The sequence below is a fragment of the Populus alba genome, chromosome 6 (assembly GCF_005239225.2).
Source record: "Populus alba chromosome 6, ASM523922v2, whole genome shotgun sequence".
Taxonomy (NCBI): domain Eukaryota; kingdom Viridiplantae; phylum Streptophyta; class Magnoliopsida; order Malpighiales; family Salicaceae; genus Populus; species Populus alba.
Genome location: NC_133289.1, coordinates 3743076 through 3762849, shown reverse-complemented (window position 1 = coordinate 3762849; position 19774 = coordinate 3743076). Strand labels below are relative to the sequence as shown.

At 31.5% G+C, this 19774-nt stretch overlaps 1 protein-coding gene across 1 annotated transcript; it reads left to right on the top strand.

Annotated features, from left to right (window-relative positions):
• The first annotated feature begins 9407 nt into the window (after positions 1–9407).
• On the top strand, positions 9408–19396 carry LOC118053171 (uncharacterized). Its single transcript, XM_035064344.2, has 18 exons — positions 9408–10001; positions 10280–10826; positions 10949–11197; positions 11544–11635; positions 12168–12378; positions 12852–13033; positions 13183–13392; positions 14155–14339; positions 14596–14689; positions 14793–14849; positions 14944–15078; positions 15768–15836; positions 16422–16535; positions 17100–17261; positions 17348–17476; positions 17603–17704; positions 18285–18364; positions 18496–19396. The coding sequence occupies exons 1-18, from the start codon at positions 9501–9503 to the stop codon at positions 18875–18877; spliced, it is 3501 nt and encodes a 1166-aa protein (XP_034920235.1). The 5' UTR covers positions 9408–9500; the 3' UTR covers positions 18878–19396.
• The last annotated feature ends 378 nt before the right edge of the window (positions 19397–19774 follow it).

The following is a 19774-nucleotide window of genomic DNA, read 5'->3' as shown; positions in this document are numbered from 1 at the left end:
ACTAGTTTGAGTGTCCGCACTTTATCACGGGGCAGACTTTTTTGACAAAAATAAAGAAGATGCTAAGCGCGTTTTAAAAGGTAATAAAAATATATAATTTGGTTATACACTAATTATATAGTAAAAAATAGATAATGGCAATAGAATCAATTTTTTAAATATATATATATAATAACATGAGAAAAAACATTTTTAAAAAAAATAAAACATATAGCTCAATTATTATTCCATCAAATACAATATAAAGAGATGGGGTAAAAAAATAACCTAATCAAATCGGTTCTAGTTAACTCGAGTTAATATAAAAAACATGTAACCCCATTAATTATATTTGAGTTAACTTGGGATATTTCACTAAACTTGCAATCCAGGTTATGAGATCAAACCTTAATAAAAAAAAAAAAAACAAAGTGAATTATAAACCTAGTTTTAATGTATATATATATATCAACTTGTGTTGACTTTTCAGATCATTGACCCGGGTTATTAGACTTGAAGCATTGTATATATAAAAATCAAGAAACTCAATTCTCAATTAATCAGAAATTAAATGATGAAAATGAGAAAAATAATTTTAATTATACAAAAAAATAGTAATTAAAATAATAAAGATCATAATTGAAATATAAAATATATTTTATATTTGATTTAATGGTGAAATTAAAATAAAAATTAATTTAGTAAAATGATAAAAAAATTAAAAGAACAAAAATTAAAATTAATATAAAAAAACAAAAATAACTTTTTGCATTGTTTGTCTCATTTCTTCGTTTAGAAAACATAAAAAAAAAAAAATCTTGTAATGGAATATGCATTAAAAAACTAGTTTTCTACTTCTCCATACAGAAAAATATTTTATTTGAAAAGTAATTTTCAGTTTTTATTTGAATCTAGTTTTCCAAAAACTTTTCTTCGTATTTGAAAAACCCCTATTATTTATTTTTACCTTCCTTTTCAAGTATAACATATTTATTTGGAGCAAGTTTTATTACCTAAAATTAAGGCCTTCAGATCACACTCTATGCAAATCTACCGTCCTTTCTCTCTGTTTTTCTATGCATTTTTTTACAGTAAAATTCACCATCCTTTATTTCAAGGGGGATTTTGCATCAAATTTATAAATAATATTTATTTCATGAAAAATAAATGCTAACAATTCCAATGATTTATTTTTTAATAAGTCAAGGAAACAAAAGAAAAGCTGGTGTAGATGGTGATACTAGTCTGCATGACCTAAAATTTATTATAATATGTTTGGAAAAGTGATTGTAATTATTTTTTAAAATATTTTTTATTTAAAAATATATCAAAATGATGTTTTTATATATATATATATATATTTAGCGCATCAAAATGATCTGAAAACACTTAAAAATATTAATTTAAAACAAAGAAAAAAATAAAAAAAGTAATTTAAAAAAAAATACTTTTAAAATATAAAAATAAAAATGTTTATGCATTTTTAAAATAGTTATTTATCAATTTTTTTTAGGGTTAAAAATTCTACTTTTTTTTTTCAACGTCACATAATAATCTTCATTGACTCTCATCTTTTATGGTAGACGCTTGCTATTTTAATTTTTAACTCCCTTTTCTTCTCTAAATGTTTGTCTACTGTTCAACATGATTATTCTTTTCCTTCTTTAAATATTTATTTATTTTTTACATGATTTTCTCTTTTTTTCAATCTCCTAATTGAATCAAATAATGGAAACAAATTTTCATTATTCTCCAACCCAAATAAATCGTAGCATTTAATTGATTATTTGATTGCTATGATCATGGAAAGCAAGTCAATTATGAACTGTATTTCAAGGAATTGTCGAGTTGCAAGTGTGATATCATAGATGGAAATACTATTTGTTGTTAGACTCCCACGAGACAGGACGAAGGAGAAAAAAATCTTCTGTACTCTTTTCATTTAATAAATAAATAATTCATTGCATTCTTCAAGCATTTGAGAATTCATTTTAATAACACTGACCATATTTGGATTAAAGAAATTCCATTTCTTTGCCTTTTCGTGTTTCATGTTATGTTCTTGGAGAACTGATTGACTCCTGAACTTTCTTTCTTCACTGGGAATGCAGCTTTAATCTTTGTAGATTGTTTATTGACAAAAACACTGTGGTAGTTTCATGGTAGTTTACTGTTGTGCATTGTTACAGTGAAATTATTTTTTTGTTTTTAGCTGAGAAAAAATATAAGTCAGGTGATGGTTATTTGATTTTTTTCACAAGCATGTTGGTTATTAAAAAAAAGTTTGGCGGTGTATGTATTTTTTCCATCTTTTTTCCTTGATAAAAACATTTTTTTACCCTTGTAGTAAAAAGAATTTAGAACTATTAACCAAGAGCTTTTTAGACTTTTCACAATCATTTTAACAATAAAAATACTTCTTAATTTACCTCCAAGATTACAAAATTATTGGTTGTTGGACAATGATTTTTTTGGCCAATCCAGTGTCCATGTGTAGTTAAAGTATGCATTTAACCTTATAAAAAAAAATAAGCTTTGCTTTTGAAGTAATTTTGTACTTTTCATACGAGTGTTTTGTGTGATTAATAGGTTCACTGGGCATTTTGATGTTTTTATATTTACTTTTGAATCTTTAAATCATAAAAGTTGTTGATACGTGTTGAACATACGTCAGCGAGTAGATGACATCCGTACTATTTAGACGGCGCATGGGACGTCACCTAGTGGCTAAATCCAGCATTTTTCTGTTTTTCTGGATACACAACTGATAGTTGTTAGCTTGTTTTTTCCTTCTTTTTTCTCCTAACAGATGAAGTACATCGTTATCTTTTTTGTTTTTTGTTTTTCAATATCAGTCCTCATTCTTTTAATTATTCATTTTATATATATTTTTTTGTTTTTCAATCTAACCCTTCAATTACAATTGCTCATATGTTTTATTTTTTATTTTAATCCTTATTTTTTTTAATTTCTTATTTCGTTCTTATTCCATTTATAGTTTTAGTCCTCATTCTTTTAGTTTTTTATTTTATTCTTATTCCTTTTATAAGAGTTTTTTTTTTCAATTTAGTCCTTCAATTACAATTTCTCATATGTCTTGTTTTTTATTTCAATCCTCATTCTTTTAGTTTCTTATTTCATTCTCATTCATTTTATAGAAGTGTTTTTTTTTTTCTAATTTAGTCATTCAATTACAATTTCTCATATGTTTTTTTTTTCATTTCGGTCCTTGTTTTTTTAATTTTTAATTTTTTTCATTGGCCCATTTGATTAAATTTTTTGGCTTTCAATTTCATCCTTTAATCAAAGTTTTTTTATTTTATTTTTTTCAGTTTAACCCTTATTCTTTTGATTTGTTTTTCCTTTTGTTAAAGCTATTTTTCAATTCAATTTAACTCTCAAATGAAAAAAATTATTTTGCCCTTTAATTAAAGTTTTTTTTTACCCTTATTTTTTTAGATCATTTTGTGTAATTGATTTGTTTTCTTGATTTATTTTTTGATATTTTATGTGTAAGGGATTCGACTTTGTGCGATTTTATCGTTTTGCATTATTTTTTTTTAAATATTGATTTTGTGATTATCTTTAATTTTTTTAGGTGAGTTTATCATTGTCTTATGACTTAGATCATGTGTATTGCATGCTATTTTTTAATATAATCGTTTTGCTTGTGTTTTATTTTTCAATATATTATTCTAATTCATTTGTAATTTCTTGTTTGTTTTATACAAATAAACTTTATTTTTAGATAAAAATGTTGATGTGTTGGGCCTTGCATACTATTTTTTTTAAGGTATGAATTTATTTAATCAGTTTTATTTGTGTTAATTTTTTAGATCATGAGTTTTTTATATTTTATTAATTCAAATAAAAAAGTTACCTTGTGTGATAATTGATTATCTTGATCTAACATTTTTTTTCCAATTTATGTTTTGGTTACTGTTGACTTTTTATTTATTTATTTAAATAAATAATTATCGATTTATTTAATTATATATTTATAAAGGTCTTTTGATTTACAGTTTGAATTCTTTTATATAAAAAAAACATATTGAAGTAGTCTGCATATCTAGTATTTAAAAAAAAAAAATTTACAACCCGCGGTGGAGCGCGAGTTAAATAACTAATATATTTAAAACCATGTTTGAGTGTGTTTTAAGAGTATATTTGACTTAAAAAATATTAAATTAATATTTTTTATAATTTTGACATGATCATGTAAAAAAATTAAATATATTTTTAAATAAAAATAAAAAGTATCATACCTTTTAATATCAAACATGCTAGAGTCTAAATTGTTTGCAATACTAAATTTATCGAGCCAGCACCTAAAAAGTAAATTACACATATGGAAGTATATTAATTAATTTATCGTGGTCAAAGGTAAACAGTAAGTTATAGTCAAAACGTTGGAACCACAAGCAATGCAGTACTGTGACCTGCTGGGATACTTGAATTACGAATCTTTCACACGCATCTATTTACACAGTAATCGATCAATCCATCATTGGTATCTGTTCTTTCCTTTTAAGTAGCACGTGTTAATTTTAATCACGTTTTGTTACAAAAAAACACATAGTCATAAGACTTGATTTAGAGATAGTTTGTGATTAAGTTAACAATTATTTTTTATGATGTTTTTTACTCACATATATATTAAAATTATATTTATTTTATTTTTAAAAAATTATTTTTAATATTAATATATTAAAACAATTCAAAAATATTTTAAACAAAAATAATTATATTTTTAAAAAATATAATTTTAAACGTGTTTCAAAATAAACTCTTAATTTAACAATTCAATTCAATGACTTGTTAATTTAGGATTTGGCTCGGCCTAATTAGTGGCAAAACTTGAATAATTTTTTTTAATAATATGATTTTAAATTTATTTTAAAATATTTAAATTAACTAAAGGTAACTTATCTGATTAACAATTATTTTTTTAAGATCCAAAATACATTATTACCGCACGTCAAAGTTTTATTTCAATCTGCGTGTTTTTGTTTTTTCTTTCATCTAAACCTTTTCTTTTCATTTGATTTTCTTTTTTGTGCTCGAAATGTTTTTTTTATCTAATCCAGGTAGCGCGGGAAAATAGATATTTATTATGCCAAAAGTTCTTCAAATCACACTTTGCGAAAATCTTCCGTCCTCTCTCTCTCTTTTTTATAATATAAAAGTTTTTGAAGCATTTTTTAATCGTGTAAAAGCCGTAATATTCCTTTCAAGAGGTATTTTGCAAGAAAATCTAACTGGTTCTAACTCAATTTAGGTGGCTGGGACTATTTTGCAGGTTATTATTTATCTAGAATAGAATAAGTGCGTGTAGGTATCCTTGTCAGTCATTTTAAGTTTCTAACTGTTTATATATATATAATTTTGATATACTGATATAAAAAAAAAATAAAAATTTTACATTTTTTTAATTATATTTTTAAGTGATTTTTTTTAAATACCATACATTATAATAATAAAAACCAGGTATTACATAGTTCAAGTTATTAGATTCAAAGTTAAAACCTAAAATTAATAATATCCCTATATAAAATCATTTCAAATAATCTCAACTCTTAATAAATAATCATTACATAACATAGAAATGTTTTTTTTTACATATAAGACATCTTAGGTTAGCTTGCATGTATTCTACTAGATCTTTACACCTGAATAAAGCTTGAGGAACAAGATTTTCAACCTGCAATCCGTAGCCATCAATATTAATGAGCAAACAAATTAAATCGGACGGAAACCATATAAAAAACATATCTCTTGACTATCATCTATTTTAACAAATCTTCCACCCCATTGATAGTTAAGTGAAGAAGTTTTTCTCTTTATTTTCCCCTCAGTTTGAATACTTGTTCTTTCATGGAATTATAAAAAAATAAATTAAAACATCCTCGATTTAGAATATTTTAAAAAATTAAATAGGTTTTAATTGATTTCCCTGTTATGTCAACCATTTACCTTAATAACTCCTATCTAGTTTGACTTGAAATTCTGTCCCATCTAATAACAAGGCAATGAATACACGGGCTTCCTAACCGAAAACAAGATCCAGGGAGTCAAGATCGTCTCAGATCAATCAAATCATCGAATTGAATGGATTATCCCACCGCTTGTGAAGATAGGAACGCTATTTTGACGGTGGATCTCAAGTAGAAGTTTCCATGAACACAGACACACATGTGGTACTCAAGGTTCTTACAGATCCATCCCTATCTCCTAAAAAAACATTAAAAAAAAAAAACACAGGAAGAGGTTGTTGCCAGGAGTGCATGAATACTTGCGACAACGCGCATCTACTCGACACCCTCTTAAAGATAGCCATTATAAAGCCAGTCCTGACATAGGGAGCTTCAAATCTGCTGGCTGGAGTTAATTGAGCTTGCTTCAAATCTGACGCTTTTATGATCTCAGACCTTCCACTGGGCAAGGAGTAATGTGGCTGTAGCCTGTAGGACATGGCTAGAGCAATGGTTTGATGACTAATGACCCGATACGCTCCATGGTTATGACACTGGTTTGCTTACCCGGTCAAGCTTGCAGTCTTGAAGAACATTTTGCCGCCATGGATATATATGCAAATGTCAAGCATCCGTTTGACAGTTTAATAAATGATATATGCCCATAACACGTCCCTTTTGTTTTTTATAATTAATGGACGGTGTTTTAAAGATTATGCACATAATATATATAGTTGAAGGGACAGAAGCCATAGCCCAGGAGTAGACCCAAGGTTAGTTGACCCATCAAGGAACTAGCCCACTTTTAAAGCTTCGCGTCTGGGCACATCGATAATGGGAGGTGCCTGGCTTGGATCCAGATGTCCCTTGCCTGGAGGACAGGGACCACGTAGCGTGCAACTCGCTTTTACAAAGTGTAAAAGCTACGTTGCTTGCCATTTGTAAAAAACATGCATAGCCTCCACCTTGTTCGGTTTGGTGGAGGCCTGGGGCCTGGCACGACACCCATCGCTTTCCCCAATCCAAAAGAATTCGGGAGGTATGCGCGCCTCGTTATTGGTGCTCTCAAACACTTAACGCGTTTTCGGTTTGGTTTTATAATCTTAAAATAAAAAAATAAAATTAAACTGATTAAAAAAAATAAAAATTAAATAAAAAAAGCCAAATAAACCACAATCAAGTCTGTTAAAAAAGTAAAAAAAAAAAAAACCAAAAACAATATAGCTTTTGATTTTTAATATAAAATAATTGAACTGAAACCGAGTCGAACCACACTAAAACAAAACCGAACCAAATCTGATCGGTTGAGTTTCAGTTTTTAATATAAAATAACTGAACCGAACCAAAACAGTTGGTTTGGGCCAAAACAGTTTTTGTATTTTATAAAATTTTAATTTTATTATTTTTGTTGGTAAAAATCGAACCGAACCGAAAATAATCACCTCTAACCTCCATCGAATATTTTTTATTTTAATTTTTAAAAAAATGGTATTGTTTTGATTTTTTTAAAATAATAATGCTATTTTTTAAAAAAAATTGATCGAGTTTCATTTAGATCTATATCATATAATCAAAGTTTGACTAAATCAAATACATGATGCATGCATTATTTTGAAGAAAAATTAGATTGGTATATGCTCAAATTGACGAGTCAACTTCAAGACGGTTATATTTTTTATAATGACGATGATGATGATAATGATTATGAAGTGGTAGTATGCGAATAAAAAAGCATAAATACTAGGCTTCATTTGTTTGCAGGAAAGTAGTTTCATTTTATGAAGTAGTTTCCTTGGAAATTGAATTCCAAGAAAGTAAATTATTTTTTGTGTTTGGTAATGTCATGGAAAATAAGTTGGAAAACACTTTTCTGGTATTTGGTTATGTTATGAAAATGAGTTAGAAAATAGCCTATTAATGTTTCTTTTCAAGTTTATTAAAATAATAAGGAACAAATTTTATAAATTAAAATGTTGAATGAGAATGGAATTGAAAAAAATCTAATTTTATAAATTATCTCAAATAAAATAAATAATAATCAAAATAATATAGATCAAATCCAACAGATAAAAAAAATTGAAAGATAATACAATTAAAATAATAATTATTATAATTTCATAAATTATTTTAAATAAAATAAGTAACAATTAAAAGAACGAGGACCAAATTTGATAGATAAAAAGTTTTAATTTAAAAAATAATAAGAGAAAATTAAATAACAATCATAAAAATAAAGACCAAAATTAAATTTTTCTCTGACAAGAAAGTATTTTTGGTTGACCAATTTTTTTAATAGCAAATAAACACAATAAAATTTAAAAAATAGTTTTTCAAAACTCATTTTCCAGAAAACAAATACATCCTAAATTATTCATGTTTTGTTTTAGTCATGTAATCATTGTTCGATGAGAAAAAACCTTTATCCTAACTTGATATTGTAAAAGCTTATCAAAACTTCACTCATAACACATATATAATCATCCATAAAATATAATTTATTTACCAAACTAGCATTGAGAAGTAGCATTAACATTCTGTATTGCTCTCTATGAAATAATTTAACTCGTCCCTCTTAAAATTTGAAGACAAAAACATCGAACGAGAATCCTTACTTGTATTTCTGGCTAAGTTGTTTGTTCTCTCTCCTACCCTTGTTAGCTTGGTTGGAGAAAAAAGTTTCCTTTCTTTTTTTAATTAACTAAATTTAAATTTTAAAATCAGCACTCAATGCAATTTATTCATCTGATATATATGAAATATATAAATCTTTTGGTTTTGGTGTAAGACTATTTTAAATCTGGTTTGCACATCAATTAATAAAAATATTTTTTCTAGAGAATCTTAAAAATACACCAATCATATCAATTTAATAAATTTTTATTTTCTAAACACAAATCTTAAGATTTGAAACAAAAAAAACCAATAAAAGAATTGAATCTCCCTAACCAACAAACCAATCTCTCACCAATATATATATATATGATTTCAATTAGAAATGGCAATTTAATATGAGTTATAAATATTTACCCGACCCGAACCAAGTGAGATTTATTTTTCTAGATAATTACCTTATTGATGAGTAATGAATATAATATAAATTTTATAAAAACAATTTAAAATCAACCCGAACCTAACACATACAAATATATGTAAAATATTTATATTTTTAAAAATCTAATATAATACACACATACATGTATAATACATGTCTTAAATAACAGTTAAATAATAAATATCTAAATGAATATCCAAAACTTGATAGATATAATATGAACATCAAAATCTCTTGCTTGACACGTAATGAGTAGAGTCTAAATAAGAAAAACCCGATTCCTAATTTCAATAAATCCCATTGGGCTGGCTGCTCTCCATCAATCACCAGGCTCTAAACACGGGCCCAAAAAAAAAGCATTAAAGCCCATTTTAAACCCGCCCGAATTGCATCACCTTCTCCGTTACTTCACAAATTCTAAAACCCTAAACCCTCTAAACCCTCAAAATTTAGAAACCACCTCAACCACCACCCTTACAAACACGAAACCGGCAACTATGAAACATAAAAAACCCGAACCCGAACCTGAAACCCAATTGAAAAACGACACAGAAATCTGCCAACAACTACTCTCCCGATACTCCGCCTCTACAGCACCACAGCACCGCCACCTCTTGGCAACTGCTGCCGCACTCCGTTCCATCCTTACCGCCGAATCACTTCCTTTAACTCCCTCAGCTTACTTCTCTGCCGCAATCAACAATCTCTCCGATTCGAAAGCTCTAGATTCCACGGCAATTGCGGCGTTACTTTCGTTTGTTTCGATTGTGGTGCCCTTGATTGAAGAGAAGGGGATTAAGGATGCGAAGGTGAAGGAGGCGGTGGCCGTGTTAGTGGAAGTTGCGGTGGAGAGAGAAGGAGTGGGAGTGGGGAGTTTGGGCTGTGTGGTGAAGTGCTTGGGGGTTATGATTTTAGGGTTTTGTGATTTGGAGAAGTGGGATTCTGTGAAAGCAGGGTTTGAAAGTTTGATTAAATTCTCTGTTGATAAGAGACCAAAGGTTGTGCCTTTTTTCTTAATCGTCAAGTAATTCAGTGATTAATGATTATTTAAGTTTATATTTTTATAAGACTGATTTGATTTCCAGTTTGAATCTTTGTTTTTTTTAAGCTGAAAATGAAGTAATTCTTTGTCTTTGATATATTTGGCTCTTGCTTAGGTTAATTTTGTGTTTTTCCTTGAGAAAGTTGAGATTTTTATCAAAGCTATTATACTATTGTTACCGGGATAAATGCAGGGAAGTTGACGAGTTTAGGATTTTGACTTCCATTGTTTCAGGTGAGGAGGAGTGCACAAGAATGTCTTGAGAAGGTTTTCAAGTCTTTTAGCTCTTCTTCTGTTGTTAAGGAAGCTAGCAAATTGGTCTTTTCGTTGTTCAAAAATTACATGCCTGTAGCACTTACATTGAGTGAGTCAAGGATTTTTGACGAGTCTAAAGAAGAAACATTATCAAAGCTGGAACATCTAGAGGTCATTCACATGCTAAATCTTCTGAAGGCTACCGTTCCATATCTCTCGGTTAAAATCAGTTCAAAAGTTTTGCCTGAACTAGTTAAGCTTTTGAGGTCTGATTTCTCAGTGCTGACGAGGCAGATTTTTCAAAATATTGAAGCATTTTTTGTGAGTTCAAGTGATGAAGTGATTGGTCCGCAGCAGGAGAAAATTATAGATTCTCTTTCTGGGTATTTATCTCTGGGACAGAAGAATCCTGTGGACACTGTATTGTCTGCCGCCACCCTGCTAAGAACTATTTTAAATAAACTCCGAGCCGGAGGATCAAGCTCTTGGACAAGTAATGGACATAAAATTTTTGGTTCTACAGCAGGTTTGCTTCTTGTTATGTTTATTGGATCTCTGTTAACAGTGCTAGTATTTTTTTTCTTTGTTATTGTTTTCTTGTTGATTGCATGCTATTAGGTCCCCTGACACATGTTTATACTGATTCAGGTCTTTTGACTGATGAGGCTACTGCATCACAGGCTTCAGATATAATGAAGGAGTTGATCCACCACTATATAGATCCAAAAGAAGTCGTGATTAATGAAAGTCAATCACTTGATGATTCAAGTCAAGAGAGTGAAGAAGCAAATATGATAAAATCAACATGCGCTGTCTTGGAGAATATTCTGAATTCATATGATGGCATTCCTAATGAACACCTTTTGGGAGTCATATCTGTTTTGTTCAAGAAGCTTGGTACATGGAATTTGTTGTTCATCTGCCATTTTAGCACAATTATATTGCTTGATTTTACACATAATTCTGTTGCTTGCTTCAAACTATTTTATGGTATCCAAATCTCTATTCTGTACAAATTTTTAAACTAGCATAACTTTAGAGGCCATATTGCCAGCTAAATTTTAAAAGAATAGCGAACTTTTATAGTTCTCCAAACAAAATGCCATGTTTTTGTACACATGTTTAATATTGTGTCTGTCATTGTCTCAGAATTATATGTTTCCTTGCATTGTTTCTATGCATGATTATGTTCATGCATAGAAACAATCATACTTAAGCTTGCAACTTTGCTTTTATATTGCAGGAGATATATCGCATATCTTCATGAAGAACATCATACTTAAGCTTGCAGACTTGATGAATGATGTTGGTCGTGATAAACCAGACACAAATCATGTAAGTGCTCATGGATGTTCTTGCAAGTGTCCCAATGTTGATGGGGTGGTGGTGTCAAGTGACCTCTTAAATTTTTATTGCATCTTCTTTTGCTTGTACTATTTCTTCAGCCAGTGACACAAATTTTTGGGGCTGTCAATCTGCCAATTTTGATTAATGGTTGAACTGATTTTATGTTAGCATTAATGGTACAATGTTATTTCTTTTTGGCCCTTAGTTATGGGTGTGAAGCTATGCAAAAGCTATATTCACCTTTTGAGCAGTCCTAAGAAATCAATATCTTTTGAGCTGTCAATTTGCCCAGTGCCTGTTAGATCTCTCTAAGAGATTTGACACGAGCATTGTACATTCAAGTCGTATCTCATGAGATGTTTCCTAGGAAATGTAAGAAGATCATCATTTCTGTATATCTTTTATTGTTGTAAACTCACTCCTCCATTCAGATATGCACGTTTCTTTTTAGTTGATAGTGTATAATTTCTTTAAATGACATCTACTGAATTGATTGCTGCCCTTTTTGTTACAATTCCAGCTTCAAAATTGCATGGGATCTGCAGTGGTTGCCATTGGTCCGGAGAAGATGCTTATGCTCCTACCTATCTCCATTGATCCTGACAATTTTACATGTTCAAATATCTGGTTGGTACCCATATTGAAAGACCATGTTGTTGGAGCTTCGCTAGGGTATTATATGGAGCACATCGTGCCTCTTGCAAAATCCTTTAAGCAAGCTGGTCAGAAAGGTATGCCCTAAAAGCTTTATGTAAACAAAAAGTTTGTCCATTCTGGCTAATTTTATAATGATGAACTCTAATGGGCGGCAGATGTTAGGCAGTTTCAAATGATCATATTGCCCTTATTGATGATGTAGAGCTCTTGGTTTGATGATGAAGATTTGTATTATTGGACCTTTGTGTTTTGCTGAACCTAAACTGATGTCTGCAGTCTGCAATAGAAACCATCCAGATTGATACATTAACTAGTCAGTGGTCACACAACTATAGCTGACAGCTGTTTGATTTACTGATCACCTGTGGGGCTGTACTAGCTCATAACCATTCTTTAATTGTAATGCAACCGAGAGTTGTTCTTTTATCTATCATAGCTTCATCTTCATGATTTTCATTCAACAACGATTTGTTATCCTGTGAACATTTCAACTTCTGGAATATATATATTTTTATTTATCATTCCCCTTTCCCCTTTTTTTGTCCAGTTAGAAAATCAGTAATTGGTCAAGATCTGCAGGCTCATGCTTATGGCCTCTGGGGACTGCTTCCTGCCTTTTGTCGCTATCCTGTTGATACTCACAAAAAGTTTGGAGCTTTGGCTGAACTTATGATTACTTCTCTTAAGAAGTACTCCTTCATGCATCAGAATATTGCTGTTGCCTTACAGGTGACCTCTCTTTTCCCTCTATAGGTGCAAAGTGCTAATTATTTTCTTTCTTCTTTTGATTTGGTTTTTTTATTGGGATGCATTATTTAATTGTTTTTGTTTTCTTTTATATTTGATTTTTTTATATTTATTTCTTTGGTTTTGCATAGGTTCTTGTGAATCAAAACAGAAGTGTGATGTTGTCTAAAAGTGATGGTGGTGCCTCAAATGACAATGCAGTAAAAGATTCTGTAGCCCCTTATTCCAAAAAAATTGCAACCAAAAACATCAAAGCTTTGGCATCATGCTCTTCAAAGTTGCTTCATGCTCTAGCTGACTTATTTGTTGATTCACAGTCTGGGAAGCCCTCGTTTATCAAGGTTTCTTCCATATATAGTTTTTCTCCATCTTAATTTTTGTCTTAACATGTTTGATAGATGTATTCTTGCTGTATTTTCTCTAAGTTGAAAGTTTATTTCTTGGGATACAGAATTGACTTGACATTGATATCCTGCCCCCCCTTTTCCTACTATGCATTGTTTTCACTGTAATTTACGAATTATCTCTGTTTCCTCTTTTCTATAGCATCTGTTTTTTGGCTTTCATCTTCTCTATAAATAGTGTTGGGTTGGGTGATGCCTATACAAAGTGCATGAATCCTAGCAATTTACCAATTGGATTTGGATTGGCTTACCTGGCTTTGTGACTTGCCATGGTCACTGCTGCCCCTGATTTAAGGTGGAGTGGTTTGATATTCATTTTGCTTGAGCAGTTTAAGTAAGTGTTGCTGCTCTTGTAAGTTATTCGGAGCTACTGGCATGGTTTTCTTGTCATACTAGCTAAAGATTGTACAGATATAAATCATTGTTGTATCTATAAACTTGATGCTTACACCTCATAGACTGTAACCTTCTTTGAAAGTTTCTGGGCTCATATGATTCAGTCCCGGGGTAAGTAGGATAGCTTTTGACATATTCTGTAATCTGTGCATCTCTCTAAGTTGGTAACATTGAGTTTAGCCATTTCAGTAGTGTTTCTTTGTTGTGAAATGATAATTATGCTACTGCATACGCATGACATTTTTTTTTTGATACCAGTCAATGTCATGAGATATCACCTTTTGACTGATGGTATTTTCTCAGGATGCTATTGCATGCTTGGCTTCTATCAGCAATTCTTCTGTCACCCAGAAGGTTTTCATGTCACTACTTAAGAGGTTTCGGTTTGTAACTGGTGAAGGTGAGTTTCAACAGCCAAAGAGTGATGGTGATGAATTGATTGAGGAAGAAGCACGCAGCTTGAATGTACAAGAGAAAGATGTACACAGGTAAACTGGAAAGTTAACGTCCTGCTTTAATACCAAACCAACAAACAACATCTAACACTATCTCATGAAAAAGATTTAAAAGAAAAGAAGAAATTGAGTTAAGGATGTGAAAGGAATTAATGAACTGGGTTCTCCCTGTCTTCTCCAAATTGCTGTATGTTTCTTATTTGCCTGCCTCGAAAATGTACCTTATGTTTTTGGTCTTCTTCTGACTCCCCTAAAATCTTGAAAATTGACGAGTCCAGTAAATCTACAGGTGTGTGATGATGGAGCTTGCATCTTCTCTCGTTGTTGGAGCCAAAACAGATTTCATTGATCTGATATATAAGTTTGTTGTCTTCATCTTTCAGGTGACTCTTTCAACCTGAACATCTGACAACCTTCCATGTGCTTTTTTGTTTGTGGCCACATAATTCTGGTCTAAAAATTCTTTTATGAATCTTTGACATTCAGGCTACTGATGTAACTGGTCATTGTGAAGCATACCACACTCTGAGCAGAATTTTACAGGTTTGGATTCGCTTCTTGGCACACTTAAATTATCATCCACAGAAGCTACTGCTTTGCAGACTTAGTAGCTTTTCTTTTTTATTTTCTGGTGCAGGAACACACATGGTTTTGCTCTTCTCGGTTTGTGGAGCTGATTGACTTATTACTTGGCCTGAAATCTCCTGATGATGTTGCAACTCTTAAAAATCGATTTGCTTGTTTCCATATTCTCATAGTTCATGCATTAGAGGTCAAGATCTCTGTTCCTACTTGTCTTCTTTTAGTTTGTCATATCTTCTTCTATTTTTATCTCTGTATTTCCAAATCTTCTATTTTTTTCTCTGTAAGTGGCATTATTGAATATCTCAACTCCCAAAAATTGAGCTCATTTAGAAAAGGGAATGAAATTTAATTATGAAGTGGCATGTGATTAATATCCTCTCAATGAGCTCAATTTTTGAGATACATAAATTGATAGATGAAATGATACTTCCTGGGCTGCTTGTTTGCTTTTTTTTTTTTTTTTCATTATGTAAATTACAACATGATAATTCGAGATAAAATCATCAAGTCATCATTTTCTTGTCGGGGCAGGATGAAAGAAGAGTTAAAAAGTCAATGTCTTTGACTGTATAAGGAAGATAAATAGTTTACTAATTGATGTGAGAATCTCTAGAATTTGGCCTGAAGATTCTATACTATCATGCATTAGTGGTTGCTTTAAATCTAGTATGCATGATCTTGTGAAGTCCTGTTTTTTTTTACCTTTTTCTCCTTTTGAAGTTTCTCTTATTATGTTTATATCATGACACTCTGGCAACTTTGGTTTGTTTAGCTAATTCACTTTCTTTGGAGGAGGCAGATGTGATACTATTGTCATCCTGCATAAATTAAATGGAATCTGAAATTCCATTAATTTCTTTAATATGCTTTTTGCAGATGAACTCAGAGGAGAAAAATACGAAGGCTTTTCTTATGCTCAATGAGATCATACTCATCTTGAAGGATGTACGTGCTTTGCTTCTTTTTTATTGTTTTGTAGTCCTGATTTCCATTTTTGAGTTAGGAATCAGAGGTAAATGAACTCTTGAGTTACTTTATCTGCTCCGTGTGTGTGTTATTAGCTTGCCAAAGCTTGTTAAGAGAATCTTTCTCTCTCTGCTCTTGATATATTTCATGTCTCGATCTTTTGTATAAGTAAACGTGGTTAATTTCTCAAACAAAAGATGCACATGTAGGTTAAGACATTGATTTATAGTTTTCTCTCTCTGTTTTCTTTATGTTAGTTTAAAATTCTTGGATAAGTTTGCTAATGAACTTTACATAACATAAAATTAACTAACTATATATTGCACTACTTACCGCTGTTATTAGTTTATTGTCATTGAAAAAACAACTAGGTTATGTTTTGTGCTAGATTTTAAATTGGCATCCATTTCTTGTTAAATAAAATTCAAGAAGTCGTCTTTTTTTTCCCTTCTTATTCTATACTATTGCCATTGTATCAACACGTTTGATATTCGGCATGAATTATCAAAGTTAGGACACTTGTGGTTGAGAGCTAACTGGATGCATCTATTCTGTAACATGTAGGCAAGGGAAGATGCTAGGAAAGTGGCTTACGATACACTCCTTTTTATAAGTTCCTCCTTGCACAACTCATCTTGTGCCACTTCCAGAGAAGCTTATCAAAGACTGATCAGCATGGTTAGTGTGTCACCTGTTCTACTTTTGTATTGTTAATGTGAAGCTTCATTTGTTGAAGGCTTTTGAATATGCTTACCATCTCTTTAGTTCATTGTTTTTCCCAGCATGAATGGCTAATATCCTGGCTGTCTATCCCTCTGCCTCCAGTTGTTTTTCTATGTTAGAAAGTCAACCTTTTAAGTGGACATTATCAATGGATTCAGGTGATCAATGTGATGCCATCATTACCACTGCAATTAAAAATGATAGTTTTGGGTGTTTAGATAGCTTGTTTGCCTTCTAGGTTTGTGGTGAACTTCCTTAGGTTCTGTATGTGGACTTCAAATTAGAAAAATATTTTGGGGATCCAATAAAGGGTAGATGGACGAATTACTTTGCAGGCAGGGAGTTCCTTATTTAGAAATTTTAGATTGTACACTGAGTTGTTGCTGATATGCTAGTTTCTCAGTGGTCTTTTGGTTGTGGTCCAATGATGAAAAATCTTGAATTTGACCATTGTCATGTTGCCATTAATAACTTAACAAGTGTCATAGCTTCTCTCTGATGAAGTCATACACTGCTCAGATAACAGGTTATCTCTCTGGTTCGTCTCCCTACATAACAAGTGGAGCAGTATCTGCACTGTCTGTACTGGTATATAATGATACAGAAATCTGTCTTGAAGTGCCCGATCTTGTTCCCTCTCTCTTATCATTGCTGCAAAACAAAGCTCTGGAAGTCATAAAAGTAAGTATTTGCTAGCTCTCTATCCAGATTGTTATTAATTTATTTAGATTTCAACAGTGTCGAAATAATTAGTATATATTAAACAGGCTGTTTTGGGCTTCACAAAAGTATTAGTATCTTGCTTGCAAGCAAAAGACCTGCAGAATTTCCTATCTGACATCATCATTGGAGTTCTTCCCTGGTCATCTGTCTCTAGAAACCATTTCAGATCAAAGGCATGTAACTCGGCATTATGCTCTTATTGGTCTTCTTTGCACATTCCAAATAATTACGTGTTTATGTGACTCTGTTTATTGATTGTCTGTTCTGAAAGGTCCTCTTACATATATGAGTTTCCACAGGTTACAGTCATACTGGAGATTATGATACGGAAGTGTGGTTCTTCTGCTGTTGAGTTAGATATCCCAGAGAAACATAAGAGTTTTTTCAAGACTGTTTTGCAGGTTGTTTTTCTTTTCTAAAAACGTTGCCTTCTCAATTTGGTTTTATTTTAATTTCTTGAAACATTTTGATTGAGCTCAGATTCAGACCCCACATGTCAGCTTGTGCTGGCCAGATTGAAAGTTGCTATAATTATGTAAATTGTCTCATGAGCATTCAGACTAGTGGCAGGGACAGAGCAAGACTTTTGGCTCTTTTTGAGTCACCAACTGCTGTTTCAGTATGTAAATGATAATCAGTGATTTAGACCATTAATATCTGTTGCGAAATGCATCAATCATTTAACCTTCCTTATTAAGTTAACATTTATGTTGGGGACCATTTTCCCGTCTAGAGCCCTTTTTGTCCTTTATATGGTCTCAAATTTTGTTCTGGTGTTTTCAAGCTATTCATTCATTTAATGAAAAAGTAATCAATTAAATGTCATTCTTACACTAATTCCACGTACATGTCATCATCTCCCGTATTATAGCATGATTTTAACTATCTAGAATATCTAATCCAATGTGCTTCATGCTGGTGAAATTTTTGTTTAATTTTAAATAAAGCACATTGCTTCTTTCCAATATCCATCCTTTGCAGAATCGCCATCACAAGTCAACTTCCAAGGAAGCCGGCACAAATGATACAGAAAAAACGCCGTCAGATATATCACCTAAGAGGTTTGATAAATCTCCTGTTCCTTTTGGTTTAATATTTGTTATTTCTCTTTGCTTGATTGCTGTCTGCAAGAGCCATGTCTCCCTAGTTACTTCTCACATTCAAATCCCTGTTGACTGTGCTGCTGCATCAGGGTGGAGAAGCCAAAGAACAAGGAATCGGGTTCTGTACCTGAGAGAACTGGTTCAGTGCATCCTGGGAAGAGAAAGAGGGAGAAGAAACACAATGAGAACCCTCCGACCTCAAGCAAGCCTGGTGTATCAACTGGTGATGGTAGCGGACGTGAAGGGGCTAAAAGAGCTAGGCACTTTGAGCATGAAAAATCAATCAAGGTTCGGTCAGAGGATGGTTGGAAGAAGAGGAATTTTAACAAAGAGCAAACTGGTGATGGGAAAAGAAAGATAGAGCATAGGAACACGAACAAGAAAGGCAAAGCGTCATTTCGCGGACCTAGTTCTGCTTCCAAACTACACAAACCCCAGAAAGCATGGAAGAAACAGAAACTCAACAACTGAGCGGCACCCGATTACATTTTACACAAACTAGTGAAACTTGTGAGGCAACAGAAAATCAGCCTCTGGTGATGCCCATGGAGTCAGAACCACCCATGCTTGTTGCCCGGAATAGATACTGACAGTCATCGAAGTTTCTCCTTGGGCTGCTACTCAGCTAGCGATAGTCATTTATCGAGAGCTGGGTATTGGCAAGCCATATCATTGCCCAAGGTTTGGTCTTTTTAGCTGAACCATGGACGTAAAACTTATATAGCTACTGTGCGTCCATTATACAAGCAAGATGGGTCGAATCCTTGAATTCTGCCGATAAGGAGCTTTTGTAACTTACTTCTTTTGAAGGCATAGAAAAGAGCAGGTACTGTTGGAAAACACCCAACGCTTTTGCCCTCTGGTTTCATTTTGTATTTTTTATACACTAGTCATCACAGTGACAGCCATTTGGATGGAGTGCCTCTTCACAAATTTTGATGTATATCATTTTCTCTTTTGCTAATAACGTGTTAAACACCATTTTGTTCACATTCAAACTCGGTAGTTTCCATGACAATAACAGTGATGATGTTTTTATAAATGGAAAAGTTAGTGCTTCATGAAATTTTGTTTTTTTTTAAAATTTTTTTTTTAATATATTTTTAGATTGTTTTGATGTGTTATGTTAAAAATAAAATTTTAAAAATAAAGAATATTATTATTTAATATATTTTTAATTAAAAAACATTTTGAAAAATAATTTTTATTATAATTTTAAACAGATTTGTAGTGTAGTGTTATTAAACCAGAGTTGAAGGTCAAATTTTGATTTAATTAAAATTTAATTAATTAAAAAAAAAAACATTTCTGAAAATTACATTGTTCTAATAAATATATTTTTAATTAACTTATCAGATTAATTCACTC